Below are 11648 nucleotides of genomic sequence, written 5' to 3'. Positions count from 1 at the left end.
GTGTCCTCTATGTGAAGTGCAGCTGTGAGTGCGCATTCTTGGGAGCTCAGCTAACAGATCCCATCCTAAGATGTGACTGCTGTGTGCGCTTGGTGACATGGAACAGGTTGCTGGTATAGCTTTTCTTCAAACAGGGCTGAGAAAATATTAGCCAGCTGTTATGGGCCAGCTATGTTAGGAATGCATGTCTTTGAATGCAACCGCTCTTTGTAGGATTTTTATAACCTGAAGGCCACGTTGATGCTTTAGTATGCCATACGTCGAGCCGGAGGAAACTACAATGAGATGGATATCTGCGTTGTCCACTGAAGTGTATGCTGGTTTTATTACACTGGGTGATGCTGGAATAATTGCCAGTTATGTTGTCCAGTCTCAAGCTTATAGGATTTGCTATGTTAATTTTGTGAGTCAATTTATACAAACTCCAAGTACAGAGACATAAATACAGTATTGTAAATAAGATAAACTAAGCTTGTTGGACCTTCTGGACACACCCTGTAAATACCCCAACAAATTCAGGAGGGATTACGTGTCTAGGAATGAATAGTATGTCAGACAATGACAGACAGCTTAACATGCTTTGAAGAGCTTTGTGTCCATTTGATCCAACAATCTTTCTGAATAACATCTGGGGAAAAAAAAGGTTGATGTTGTTAAAAGTGTAACAAACGAGATTCCTTATTTTGTGGGATAAAATGATTGAAAATAAACTGATTATTTTGCCAAACATATATATATATATATATATATATATATATATATATATACTGCTCAAAAAAATAAAGGGAACATTTCACTTTAATTTTGTGTGTGGCTCCAATATAGTTCCCAAGATATATATATATATATATATATATATATATATATATATATATATATATATATATATATATATATAATCCCTCCAACAGTAAGAGTACCTGGAAAAATGAACTCTCCTCCACCATTATTAGATGGAGATGATTTCCCATGTGTACAAATGCAAAATGGTCTCTTTTCCAATTTCATACTTAATCAGTAGTTAATCGGTTCACATCTCCATATATAATCTCCATATATAATTAAGTTTATTTGCAACAGTGTTTTTCACTTTACTGTCACACTATTACATAAATAACTTCCAAATAAAACATATACTTCAAAATAATAAAACAATCAAAATATATTAATAGATAACGGTAATTAGTATAGTTGTAGGCTCTTTGTAGCAGTACTGCATCATCATTAAACTCTGTGACAATATATTGTCGTGATATTGGCATTTGTCCTCTGCGTGGCTCTTGGGAACTGAGAGTTATCGTTTTAGCTAAAATCATCACTTTAATGCATTTTTTATTATTATCCAAGTTGGTCCACCAGGCAGGGTTTATAAACTGAGTTAGAATTTATATTTTTAAAAAAGCATTCATTATCGCTACTTGAAACAAAGGCAAATAAAGTAAAAACACTTTCCAGCATACTCTCAAGGGCTTCTATTCCCATGTTTGTAATAAGAAAATAGTACTATTAAATATTCTTTTCTATTTCATATTTTCTCAATGTGAAGGTAAAGTTGAGACTATGTGTATTGTTTTTATCTTGCACAAGTTCATAATATAGTCCAGGTGAACATGGTCTCCCTCCAACATGTTTTAGACACAGACTCCAGAATTGCATGCTTTGCTTATTTAGGAGGGGGCTTGCCCAGGGCGTCATCCACGCAAGAACCGCACTTATCTTACACTTCTCAGTTCCATGAGTGCATTTAATGTGATGTTAAGATGTTAGCAGCAGCGAACTGATTTACACAATCTAGATCTTCCCAAAGAAACTTAGTTATTAATATTTTAAGCGCAGCTACAGTTTTAGGGTTTGCTATGAGTCACCCAGCCTCATGATAAAATCACTTTTAACTTTCTTTAAAGCAGTCCCGCGGGCCCCCAGCAGACCTACGCGATTAGTCAACCAAGTCTTTTCATTGCAACTGAGGTGGAGAGCCTGGCAGGGGAGGAGGCAGGGAGGAAAAGAGAGGAGGGGGCTGTATTTGGAGAAGAGGGGGTCACCTTTTGTGCAAATATATCAACCAACTAGACTGCCACTCGAATCAGGTTTCTGAGAGAGAGAGAAACACAGAGAGAGAGAGGAGGAGAGAGAGAGAGAGGCGTTCATTTCGCAGGGAGAGAGAGATACGGAGAGGGAAAACATCGTTGGAGCATTGAAAGAAGCGAAAGACTTACTACTGGGTCAAATTTACAGACTCTTCATCCCCCCCAAAATAAATAAAAACAAAGTGAGCACTTTGTTAAAAAAAAAAAAAAAAAAGTTGAAGACGCAGTCATGGCCGGGATAAGGTTGGGACGCAGAATACCGCTGTGCACCTTGCTCCTCTGGATAATTCAAGGTAAGTCCGCTACTTTAAAAAAAAAACAACAAAAAAACTTTAACTTGATGTGAACTGGTGCAGGTTGGATTTTCGTGCCTGCAGGCTGTAAGTTCCCCACTTCTCTGCTCCGCTGACTCCGACTTTGAGAGCGACACCGAACCTGTCTGCACACGCCGCGTTGCGTTTCGCCCGCGGTTTGTGGCAACTTCTTTTACACTCGCTGTGGTTTGGTTCGGTTCCCAGTTTGTCACTGTTAAGTAACCTGTTCGGTTTTGGAGTTTATACAAAAGACAAAAAGAACAAGTGGAGAAGCAGGCACATCTGTGCGCTGAACGGAATTCATTTATTTCCACTCGGAATTGGCAATAAAAAGTCGCTGCAGTTGCGCAGCCGCTGAGCGTGAAGTGATTGGTTGAAGTGTGAAAGGTGACTCTCGGTGGAAGTGGTTGGAGTTTTCGCATGCTACTCCTGCTACTTCAGAGGGATTCAGTCAATGAACACCTAGTAGTATCTAAATTTAAAAAAACAAACAAAAAAAAGCATAATGTTGTATAAATGTTTTTTTAATCACTCATAATTTTTAATTGCTAAAAAAATACCACAAACCCATAAAGAAAATACTCCCAAATCCTAAAATCTCCTCAGTAAATCTCTCCCTTCGGATTTAGAAGTCCCTTTCATTGTGAAGACCATACCTCTGGATCAAGATCAGGCTGTTTTCCAGCTCTTTGATGTCTGATCTTTGGGATTTATGTCTCCCTTGCTGGCACTGAGCCTCCACCCTCAGCTCTGCTTTGGTGCTGCCAGAAACACTTAGTAGTTCTAAAATCCAACCTGTATTTCTGTATCAAACAAACTTTGGTCATGGTTTACCCATAGAGGACTATTTATATAGTGCGCTTGATGCTCATCTTTAATGGTCCAGTTGTTATTTTTGTTGTCTTTTCATCATTTGTTGTTCATACATTTGTTGTGATGATTAATTTTCTTTTTTAATCATCACAATAATCTAGAATCCTTGCATGCAGATTGCTTAGTTCCATTTGTATGATATTGAAATATATGTAAACACACACACACACATACAGAATCCTGGAAGTTGAGAATTACAGCCCTGCCTTTTACCTTTTTGGAGGGAGGGGGAGAAGGGTGGAGCCTGAGTCTCTTTCTGTGCTTTTCTTCCTTCACCAGCAGCTCTGTCTCACAGCAGACATTTAAACCTGAACTATGATGCCTTGTGAAAGTATTCACACCCCATGACCTTTCACACATATTGCAGCATTTGTTATTATTTAGTGTGATAGCTCAAATATAAATTAGCACATATTTATGGAGTAGTTTTCAACATTTTCACTAGCAAATCTGAAAAGTGTGGTGTGTATTTAGACTTCCAGTTGTCAACTAGTACTTGGTATTTTCCCTATTCTCCGTTGGATTTGTATGTAGCTCCACCTATCTTTCCTTTTGACAAGCTGCCCTTTACTTACTGAAGAAAACAATCCCAAAGCATGATACTGCCACTACAGCAATACAAAGGCGTATTAATGAGGGCTGTGTTTCACCTGGGGAAAGTTCCATCTGCCAAAGACAGAAATTGAATTCAACCTCAACAACCTGAGCTAACTGTGTCACTTTCAGTTCTTGTGAAAGTGACATGGTTCTTCCATTCTTTTTCTTTTTGTTGCTTCCTTTCTGTATCCACCTCAATGTTGCTTTTGGTTTTCTCAGTTCTCGTTCTTTTTCATTCTACTATTTTTTTAAATATCCTGGTTGGGTCTGTTGTTTGGAAGTGACAAAGTTATCATGCGCTGCTGTTTTCCTACCTTTAGCCTACAGTCCAACCCATAATGTGCCCTGTAATTGATAGAACTGGGTGTAGTGTGCAGCATATCACACAGCTGCGCTGCGTTGATTAAAAGGCTTGGTTCCAGGTGCAAAGAGCTTATCTCCGCCCAGTTCTCCCCCCCCATCCCTCCCTCCATCCATGCTGCCCCACACCCTGGAAATGCTGCTCTAAAGAAGAAAAAAAAAACAGATTTTGTCTTCTTCTTTTTGGGAATCTCATATTTTTCAGTCTCCCTTGAGCATCTTTTTTTTTTTGTCTAACAATAGCAGCTCTTGTTGACGTTCACAGGTTTCTGGTCTCATGCTTGCTGCTTCCAACTATGTCAATGTTGAGCACAGATTAGAAAAAAAATACAAACACAGACCACCCAGATGTTTGCTGTCACTTAAGTGGGTTAAAAACTCTGTCAGTAATTCATGAAAGAAAGCTTTTACTACCTAGTCATTCTTGTTCATTAAAGCACCAACTACTGGCTGCTGAGCTCTGTGTCTCTACCCATTACAAGATTAAAGACCAAATAGGCATAAAATTCTTTTGGTATGAACAAAAAATACCACAGTACCTTAGTGTGTGCACTGAGATACAATGATGAAAAACTGACTTATTTAAGGTAAAAAAAAGGTCTCTGTTGCTGCTAAATTATATGTTGATATAATACAAAATATATTTCTTCTTTTTTATCAGCTCCTATCAGTGATCTGTCACATACAGTGCTGAAAAAAATCCCCCTTCTCTAGATCTAGACATTTTAGTAAAATGTGTAGTTCTGAAACTATATTTGTAAGAAAAGAAAAATAAAATTGTATATCATTGCATAGCAATGATAGTAGAGATTTTTAAAATATAACAGTAAGGGACCAAAAGGGAGCACATTAAGCAAAAACAGCAATGGCTCCAAAACTGAACCCTGTGGAACACCAAATTGAGCAAGATTTGAATTTGATTTGTAAGTATGTAGCCAGGAAGATTAATCTGTCGGTATGAGGACAAAACCTGAAACACCATTAAATATTTAGCCTTTTTACCAGAGATGGATGATTAATCATATCAAAAGCGGAGGACTGGGGAAAATGTACCTGCATTGCTCTGCATCAAAATATCATGTGAGACTCTAAGAAGAAACATTTCAGTTGAATGGGATTTACAAAAACCTGCCTGAAAGTAGTCCAGAATACTACACTGATCAAGAGAAGTGGTTATCTACTTGACTACAACCTTCTCTAAAATTTTGGGCAGGAAAGGAAGCTTTGAGATGGGTTTGTAACAGCTGAAAAGAGAAGAATCCAAACCAACATTGGGTGTAAAGAATCATTTTGACAAGGCTCCGTTCAGATCAAGGTGTCGGCCTCTGACACATAGAGTTGGCCTATGTCTAAGGCTGCCTTAATTCCCCATACTCATTTCCTCTCTGTTTAATTTCTGTTCCCTCTGCCAGCGACGCATCAGAAGTGCACCCCCTGCAGCCGTGGGTAATTATTATGGTATTAGGCCAGAAAAAGAGTCATTTAAGCCAAAGGAAGATAAAATCCAGTGGACCTCCTTTAACAGCTGCCCTGGGGCACTTTGGGTCTCAGGTTTGTAAAGCCACACACTGAGGTATGCACAGATGTCATCTACTCAGTGATCTATAGCTGTGCAGGCACGCAACCTTTAATTGTCATGCGAACACATATATAACTAATGGGGATTCCTCATGTTAAGCAATATCTAAAACCGTATAGCTGAATTGTCAGTGGCAAAATGCTTGGCAATGCATGGGCAAGTTGGCCCCTTCCAATCCATAACAAAAATATCCACTCTACTCAAACTTTTTTAACAATTTGTCCAGAGGCAGTGGAATAGTTTAGATGAAAGCATATTCATTTGTTAGAATGGCCTAATCAAATCCCAGACCTAAACCCAGGTAGGAATTTGTGTCACATATATTCTCTGTCCAGTCTTACTGAGCTTAAACTTTTTTGGAAGGAAAAATAGGCATACATTTCAGTCTCTAGATGTGTAAAGCTGGTGGAGGTATACCCCAAAACACTCAGAGCTGTAATTGCAGCGAAAGGTTCGTCTACAATGTGTTGAATCTGAGGATGAAAAGAAATGCAAAACTGTGGAACATCAATGTAAATCCATAAAACCTCCACTTCAAGACAGTACTCTACTTTGAGTTGGTCTACCAATAAAATCCCAGTAAAGTACTTTAAAATTAGTACTGTGAAAATGTTTAAGGAAGTGGTATGAATTTGCAAGAGACTGTAACTGAATTTTGAGTTAGTCACTGCTTGGAAATGCATGCACAAGTTTGCCCCCTCTGTGATTTGGGTCTGTAGGGGGAGTAGGGATTGAAACTGAGGATTCAGAATGGTTGTGTTTGAGGATATGTGTGACTGAGATAATGACTGAGTAAATCACTGAGTTGGAATAAGTGGCATTCCTCTGAGCATGCTGTTACCTGCCATGTAATATGTGTTTTAGTTTGTCATCAGCTCAGACTCTACAGAAAGAGGGCTTCTTTTCTCACTTTATAGCCCCCTCCAACCACATTTCTTAGGTAGTAATCCATGCACAAACAAGCATCCACAATGTACTGTTTATCTCCCCCATTGACGTAGTATTATATACAAGAGGATGTTTTAAGTAAGGTTTAAAATAAAACTCTGAAAAGCTCTGAAGTCCATTTAAAATGTCCAGTGAAGTTTGTGATTTCCTCTGAACACCATTTAAGCCATTTCATCAAAGTGACAGAACACTGATGTTGGTGGGTGAGCTGGCAGCAAGCCCCAGACATCTGGGCATCAGTACATGGTACAGTGCACACACGTGCTTAATTCTCCAAAGTTGGTTAATAGGCTGAATGTGGTTCAGAGAACAGATGAAAGAAAGTTTTCCTCTTCATTTTTTTTTTCTTTTCTTACAGGCTTGGAGATTTAAAGCTGCAGTATGTAACTAATGTTGAAATTATTATCTTTATGTTGTGAGAGTATACTATAAGACTTACAGTCTGTGACAAAAATCAATCACTCTTGTGGACTTGTCATTCGCCCCCTTCCCTTGTTCTCTGCTAGGCTACAGCTAGTTCACTAAAATGTAGCCTTCCACAAATGCTAGGGTCAGTTGGCATGGTCAAGGATGACATTGGAACTGTGAGTTGTTTCCCCACCATTAGCACAATTAGCAGCGTACATGAGCATGATTAACAGTGCTAAGACCCTCCTCCTGCCTGTATTATTTCTTCAGACGGTGGAGCAGCTTGATCTTTTCACAGATTTTACTGTCACGACATGGTGACTGTTTTAACAAAAATGGAAAAAAACATATTTTTGTAAAAGTTGTGTACTGCTTTAAAAAGAGGTGACTACACAAGCCTCCACAGGTTTAATCTACAGGTGGAACTCGCCAGATTATCTTTGTCAATGTTCACCGTCACTGTTCTTATCATCCCATCTGATTCGTCCCTTTATTTTTGTTTTTTTCTCTGTCTGTTTCCATTATGATGAGGGATTTACTGCACTTATCGTTTTTCCTATTGTTGCGTGCAATCGCTTGCTGTGATTTAACATGTAGCCTTTGCCTGTACAAACTGCTGTGCTCTAATGTGTGGCTAACTGTTAATGACCCCACCAAGCTTCAGGAAGAGAGCCTGCTGGTTTTCAGAGAGGGTCTGTTTGCTTTTACGCCCGTCCCTAGAGCCCTTTCACAATGGATTTATGGACCACTATTAATGATTTTTCAAATAAGACTGACCATCCTCCCCCCTACTTGACCTGCCCACTTGTTTTTCATTATGAAAAGCACTTTGTCTACTTTTGTATCCATCAACGCCATGGTCGGTATTTCAATTGGGTTTTTACCGCCCACATTTCTTCATGTTTTGTAGAGCACAAAACAATATTGAAAAATATAAAGAAAATATTTCTGAAACAAAAAAAGCTTGTTGACCCATGCCCACAAAAAAAACACCATACATATGTGGTAATGGGTTGTCTGAAACCTCACTGTCTGATTCTCCCATGTTAATATATTAATTGTTTGATGAACATATTTTCCACATCCACTGAAAAACGTCCTTTCTGCTGGAATCAATTGTGACCAGAGAAGGAAAAAACGAAGACATATTGAAGCCAGGAACAACGTAAGCCAGAGGAAAGAAAAAACAACAGTTTATGACTCGACCATTAGAGATGGTTCAAGAAAAGTCAGACTGCCTGGGCGACTGTAGCTGTTGTTTATGAGCTGGATAAAATGTATCCATTGTTTATCTGAATCTGAACCAAATGAAGGAGGGAACGTTTTACCTCGGATCCATCTGTCGTAAAACATATTTTATCTTACAACCGACAGATGAGTCGTGTTAGCTTGAAGCACCTGCTATGGCTAAATTACATGTTCTGGCTAAAGTAAATTGACAAATGGATCATTGAGGGTGTGGCAGACAATGTCTTTGGCTTAACGCTACATTCTTGATGAACTGTTAAATGTTGATTATGTGGAGAAAGATGAGATGAATCTATCTATAATGTAAAATGTTTCGGTGACAGTAGTTTGGAGTGTTGTGTGGGCACAAAAGTAAGAACTGGATCAAAAACTGCAACATTTGAACGTAAATAATGCCAGAATTTCAGTGTTTCAAATTAAGAGTTTTTGTCCCATGCGATCATTCCCTGCTGAAGTAAAATACAAGAAGACTGCATTTGCCACAGAACACTGTTGAATCTCTCCAAAAGATACTGATTTGTTAAGTCTCTAAAATAATTTTCTCTTAACTTTTTCAACCCTTCTGAATAAATCACCTTCAAAATCATAAACCCAAATTCACTACTTGTGCCTTTGGTGTTTCAGACCTGACATTATGTCTTTATGACAACTTGCAGTGGTGTTCTAGTGCTGCTTTTCTTTCTCTCAAGCTATTGTTTTTGAAAATCAACATTGCTATTGAAAGCTATCAGCCCACAAAAAGGAAAAAAAAAAATGACACATGCCCTTTAATTGCTAGAAAACCTACATGCATTGTTTAAAAATGAAAAATGGAAAGGTGAGGTGAACAAAAGGCTTCAAAAATTGCTGAGCGTTGTTTTTTTTTTTTTTTCCTGCTTTGAAGCAGTGCTCCCGTGAAATTAGTGGGAGTTGCTTCCAGGGAAGGAAGGAAGCAGGGTGGAAGGGATGGACATGGTTACATTAAGGAGTGGGATGAGAGAGTGATTAGAGCAGAGCGTTTTTCTGCTACTGTGGACTTTTATTGTTCTCGTCTCTGGGGAGGAAGTTGGTGTTGATGTGTAATTTTGAATGCAGCCTTGAAAAGAGACTCCATGTCTCTGCATCTCTGCATGTGTGTCCTTGCTGCTGCAGTTGGCAAATTGGGTTGGGGGGTGGGCGATGCAGCTTGGGTTGGAACAAAATTGAAAATTCACAAAGCTCTTTCAGGATACGGGGTTAAGAGCCAGCCCATTTAGATAGAGCGTGCAACAGAAAGATGAGAGGAAGAACCTCTGTGCCTCAGTCCATTTTTCAATAGAATACACAAAGAAAGGCAGGATTTGCTTGAGCTCTTTCAACAATTCCATATTTAACCCAGACGCATTAAACCGAGAGGTAAAATACGATGATTTCGTTGGGATTTTCAGTACTTAATTCATGTCGTTGCCATTTAATTTAATCAAATATTATTAAAAATAAATCTACGGCTGCAGGAATAAAGATACGACAGGCTGGATAACGACAGGATTGAGGAATACCAATTAAGAACGGGGAATGCCATGCAGAATCCCTGGATCTGTGGCCAAGGAGATCATTTTCCTGGCAAGCAGAGAAGAAATCCTAACCCCTGTGCCCCTCCAACCCTAAACCCACCATCTGACTGCTGGCTGGGAGAGGGCCCGCTGGGAGCCCCGCAAGCTGTTGCCTCTCAGACATCAACAGTTGCCTCAGCAGCAGTTGTTGAATGCATCCCTCGATTGAAGCCACACAACAGCCACTTTCTTTTAGCACGTACAGAAACACACACTGGGGTTTCATTAGCACCTTCTGTCTTTCCACATTGCTGGTTTTGACTTGTGTGTGAATGACAAAACACTCAAATGCACAATTCTAACTCACAATTCAGTTGTTCCCCCCGCTATTACTTTAAGAATTGGCTTGAGATGTACCCATCTATCATTTTATAGCCAATATATTGTAAACCTGAGTTCAATGTCTTTTTAAGGAAATATGAAGATATCTTTTTGTCCTAATTTCTTGATAAGCTGAGCATAGAAATATTTTAGTATTAAAATATTTTTCCTAAAATGAAGTTTTACAATTTCAGTTTTAATCCAGGGTGGCAAAATCCCAAGAAAAAAACAAAACTAGATTCATAGCAAAATCTAGACTTATTTCATGTGACTGAGGTCAAACTGTTATGTTCACAGCCAAACAGACTTTAAAAAGAAACTGGAAGAAGTTAAAAGAAAATTAACAATATAAAAAAATCTAAGAAAGAAGTGGCAGCAATTTATCCAGAAGTTAATATAAATGAACCACTGTTAAAATATTTATTATTCTTTCAAAAAACAAAGACAATGTCACACCTAAAAATCACATGAATTTCTCTTTCTTTTACACAGTTTTTCATGGCCAGTTTTCCGTATGTCAGAGCACTCCTGATGAGACCTCAACTTTAATCTAGTTAATGGTTAAGCTTCTGCGTTAACCTCCCCAGTGAGGCTGGTCACTGTTTGACAATGAGATCTTATTGCTTTAACTGGGCCAGGGGGACCCGGGAGACAAGCAAGGCAACATTAATCCTCTGCGGTAGAAAGGAAAAGGAGGAGAGGGGTGCTAGTTGTAGTGTTTGTGTGTGAGGAACAGTGGTGTATATATATATATATATATATATATATATATATATATATATGTGTGTGTGTGTGTGTGTGTGTGTGTGTGTGTGTGTGCTGCATCACCTGCATGCAATTGTTTGCTTTTGAAGTTCATAGTTTCCTGTGACTTGATGCATGTTAGTGAGGAAGGGGTTGCACCTGAAGTCATGTGAGAACAAGTCTGCAGCAGCATTGACCAAATCTAGTATCAGTTTTCTGGCCTTTGACTAAGTCCTGTAGCCTGAGGAGATAACTCACCTTTGTTTTATGGATTTTTTTTTCTTACCAGAGCCCCTCTAAAACTATAGGCAAAGACTTCAGTTTCCTTTGCTGCTTTCTGCTTGTGTGAACTTGACTTTGAAAGAGAAGAGTTCCTATGCTCTGAATGTTAATTTTCTCCTCAAGTCACACCATGTTCCTAACTTTAGAGCAAGTCTTTTTGCTCTAAAGTTTTTTTTTCTTCTCCTTAGGAAGTTTTTCACTCTCTATCCTCTTCATATGAAGATTTCTGCCAATCATAGTTTTGATATGCTTCAGTGATTAGAATTTGGTGGTTACTTTTGTAAAGTCTATTCTAATTTCTGTTTAGGGACTCATT

The 11648-nt window shown here is 38.7% G+C and overlaps 1 protein-coding gene across 2 annotated transcripts in view; it reads left to right on the top strand.

Moving 5' to 3' along the window:
- The first annotated feature begins 1690 nt into the window (after positions 1-1690).
- Positions 1691-11648, top strand: part of bcam (basal cell adhesion molecule (Lutheran blood group)) — a 63202-nt gene continuing 53244 nt past the window's right edge. The window contains exon 1 of one of the 2 annotated variants that reach the window (XM_014975537.2): positions 1691-2380. In XM_014975537.2, the coding sequence (XP_014831023.2) occupies positions 2317-2380 (64 nt within the window). In that variant the 5' untranslated portion in view covers positions 1691-2316. The remainder of the gene's footprint in view (positions 2381-11648) is intronic. The other variant, XM_014975615.2, reaches the window with a different exon arrangement.

The sequence above is a fragment of the Poecilia mexicana genome, unplaced genomic scaffold, assembly GCF_051168715.1.
Source record: "Poecilia mexicana isolate PSO_F unplaced genomic scaffold, ASM5116871v1 scaffold_16, whole genome shotgun sequence".
Taxonomy (NCBI): domain Eukaryota; kingdom Metazoa; phylum Chordata; class Actinopteri; order Cyprinodontiformes; family Poeciliidae; genus Poecilia; species Poecilia mexicana.
The sequence above is the reverse complement of the archived record's forward strand: the minus strand, read 5'-3'. Positions and strand labels throughout refer to the sequence as shown.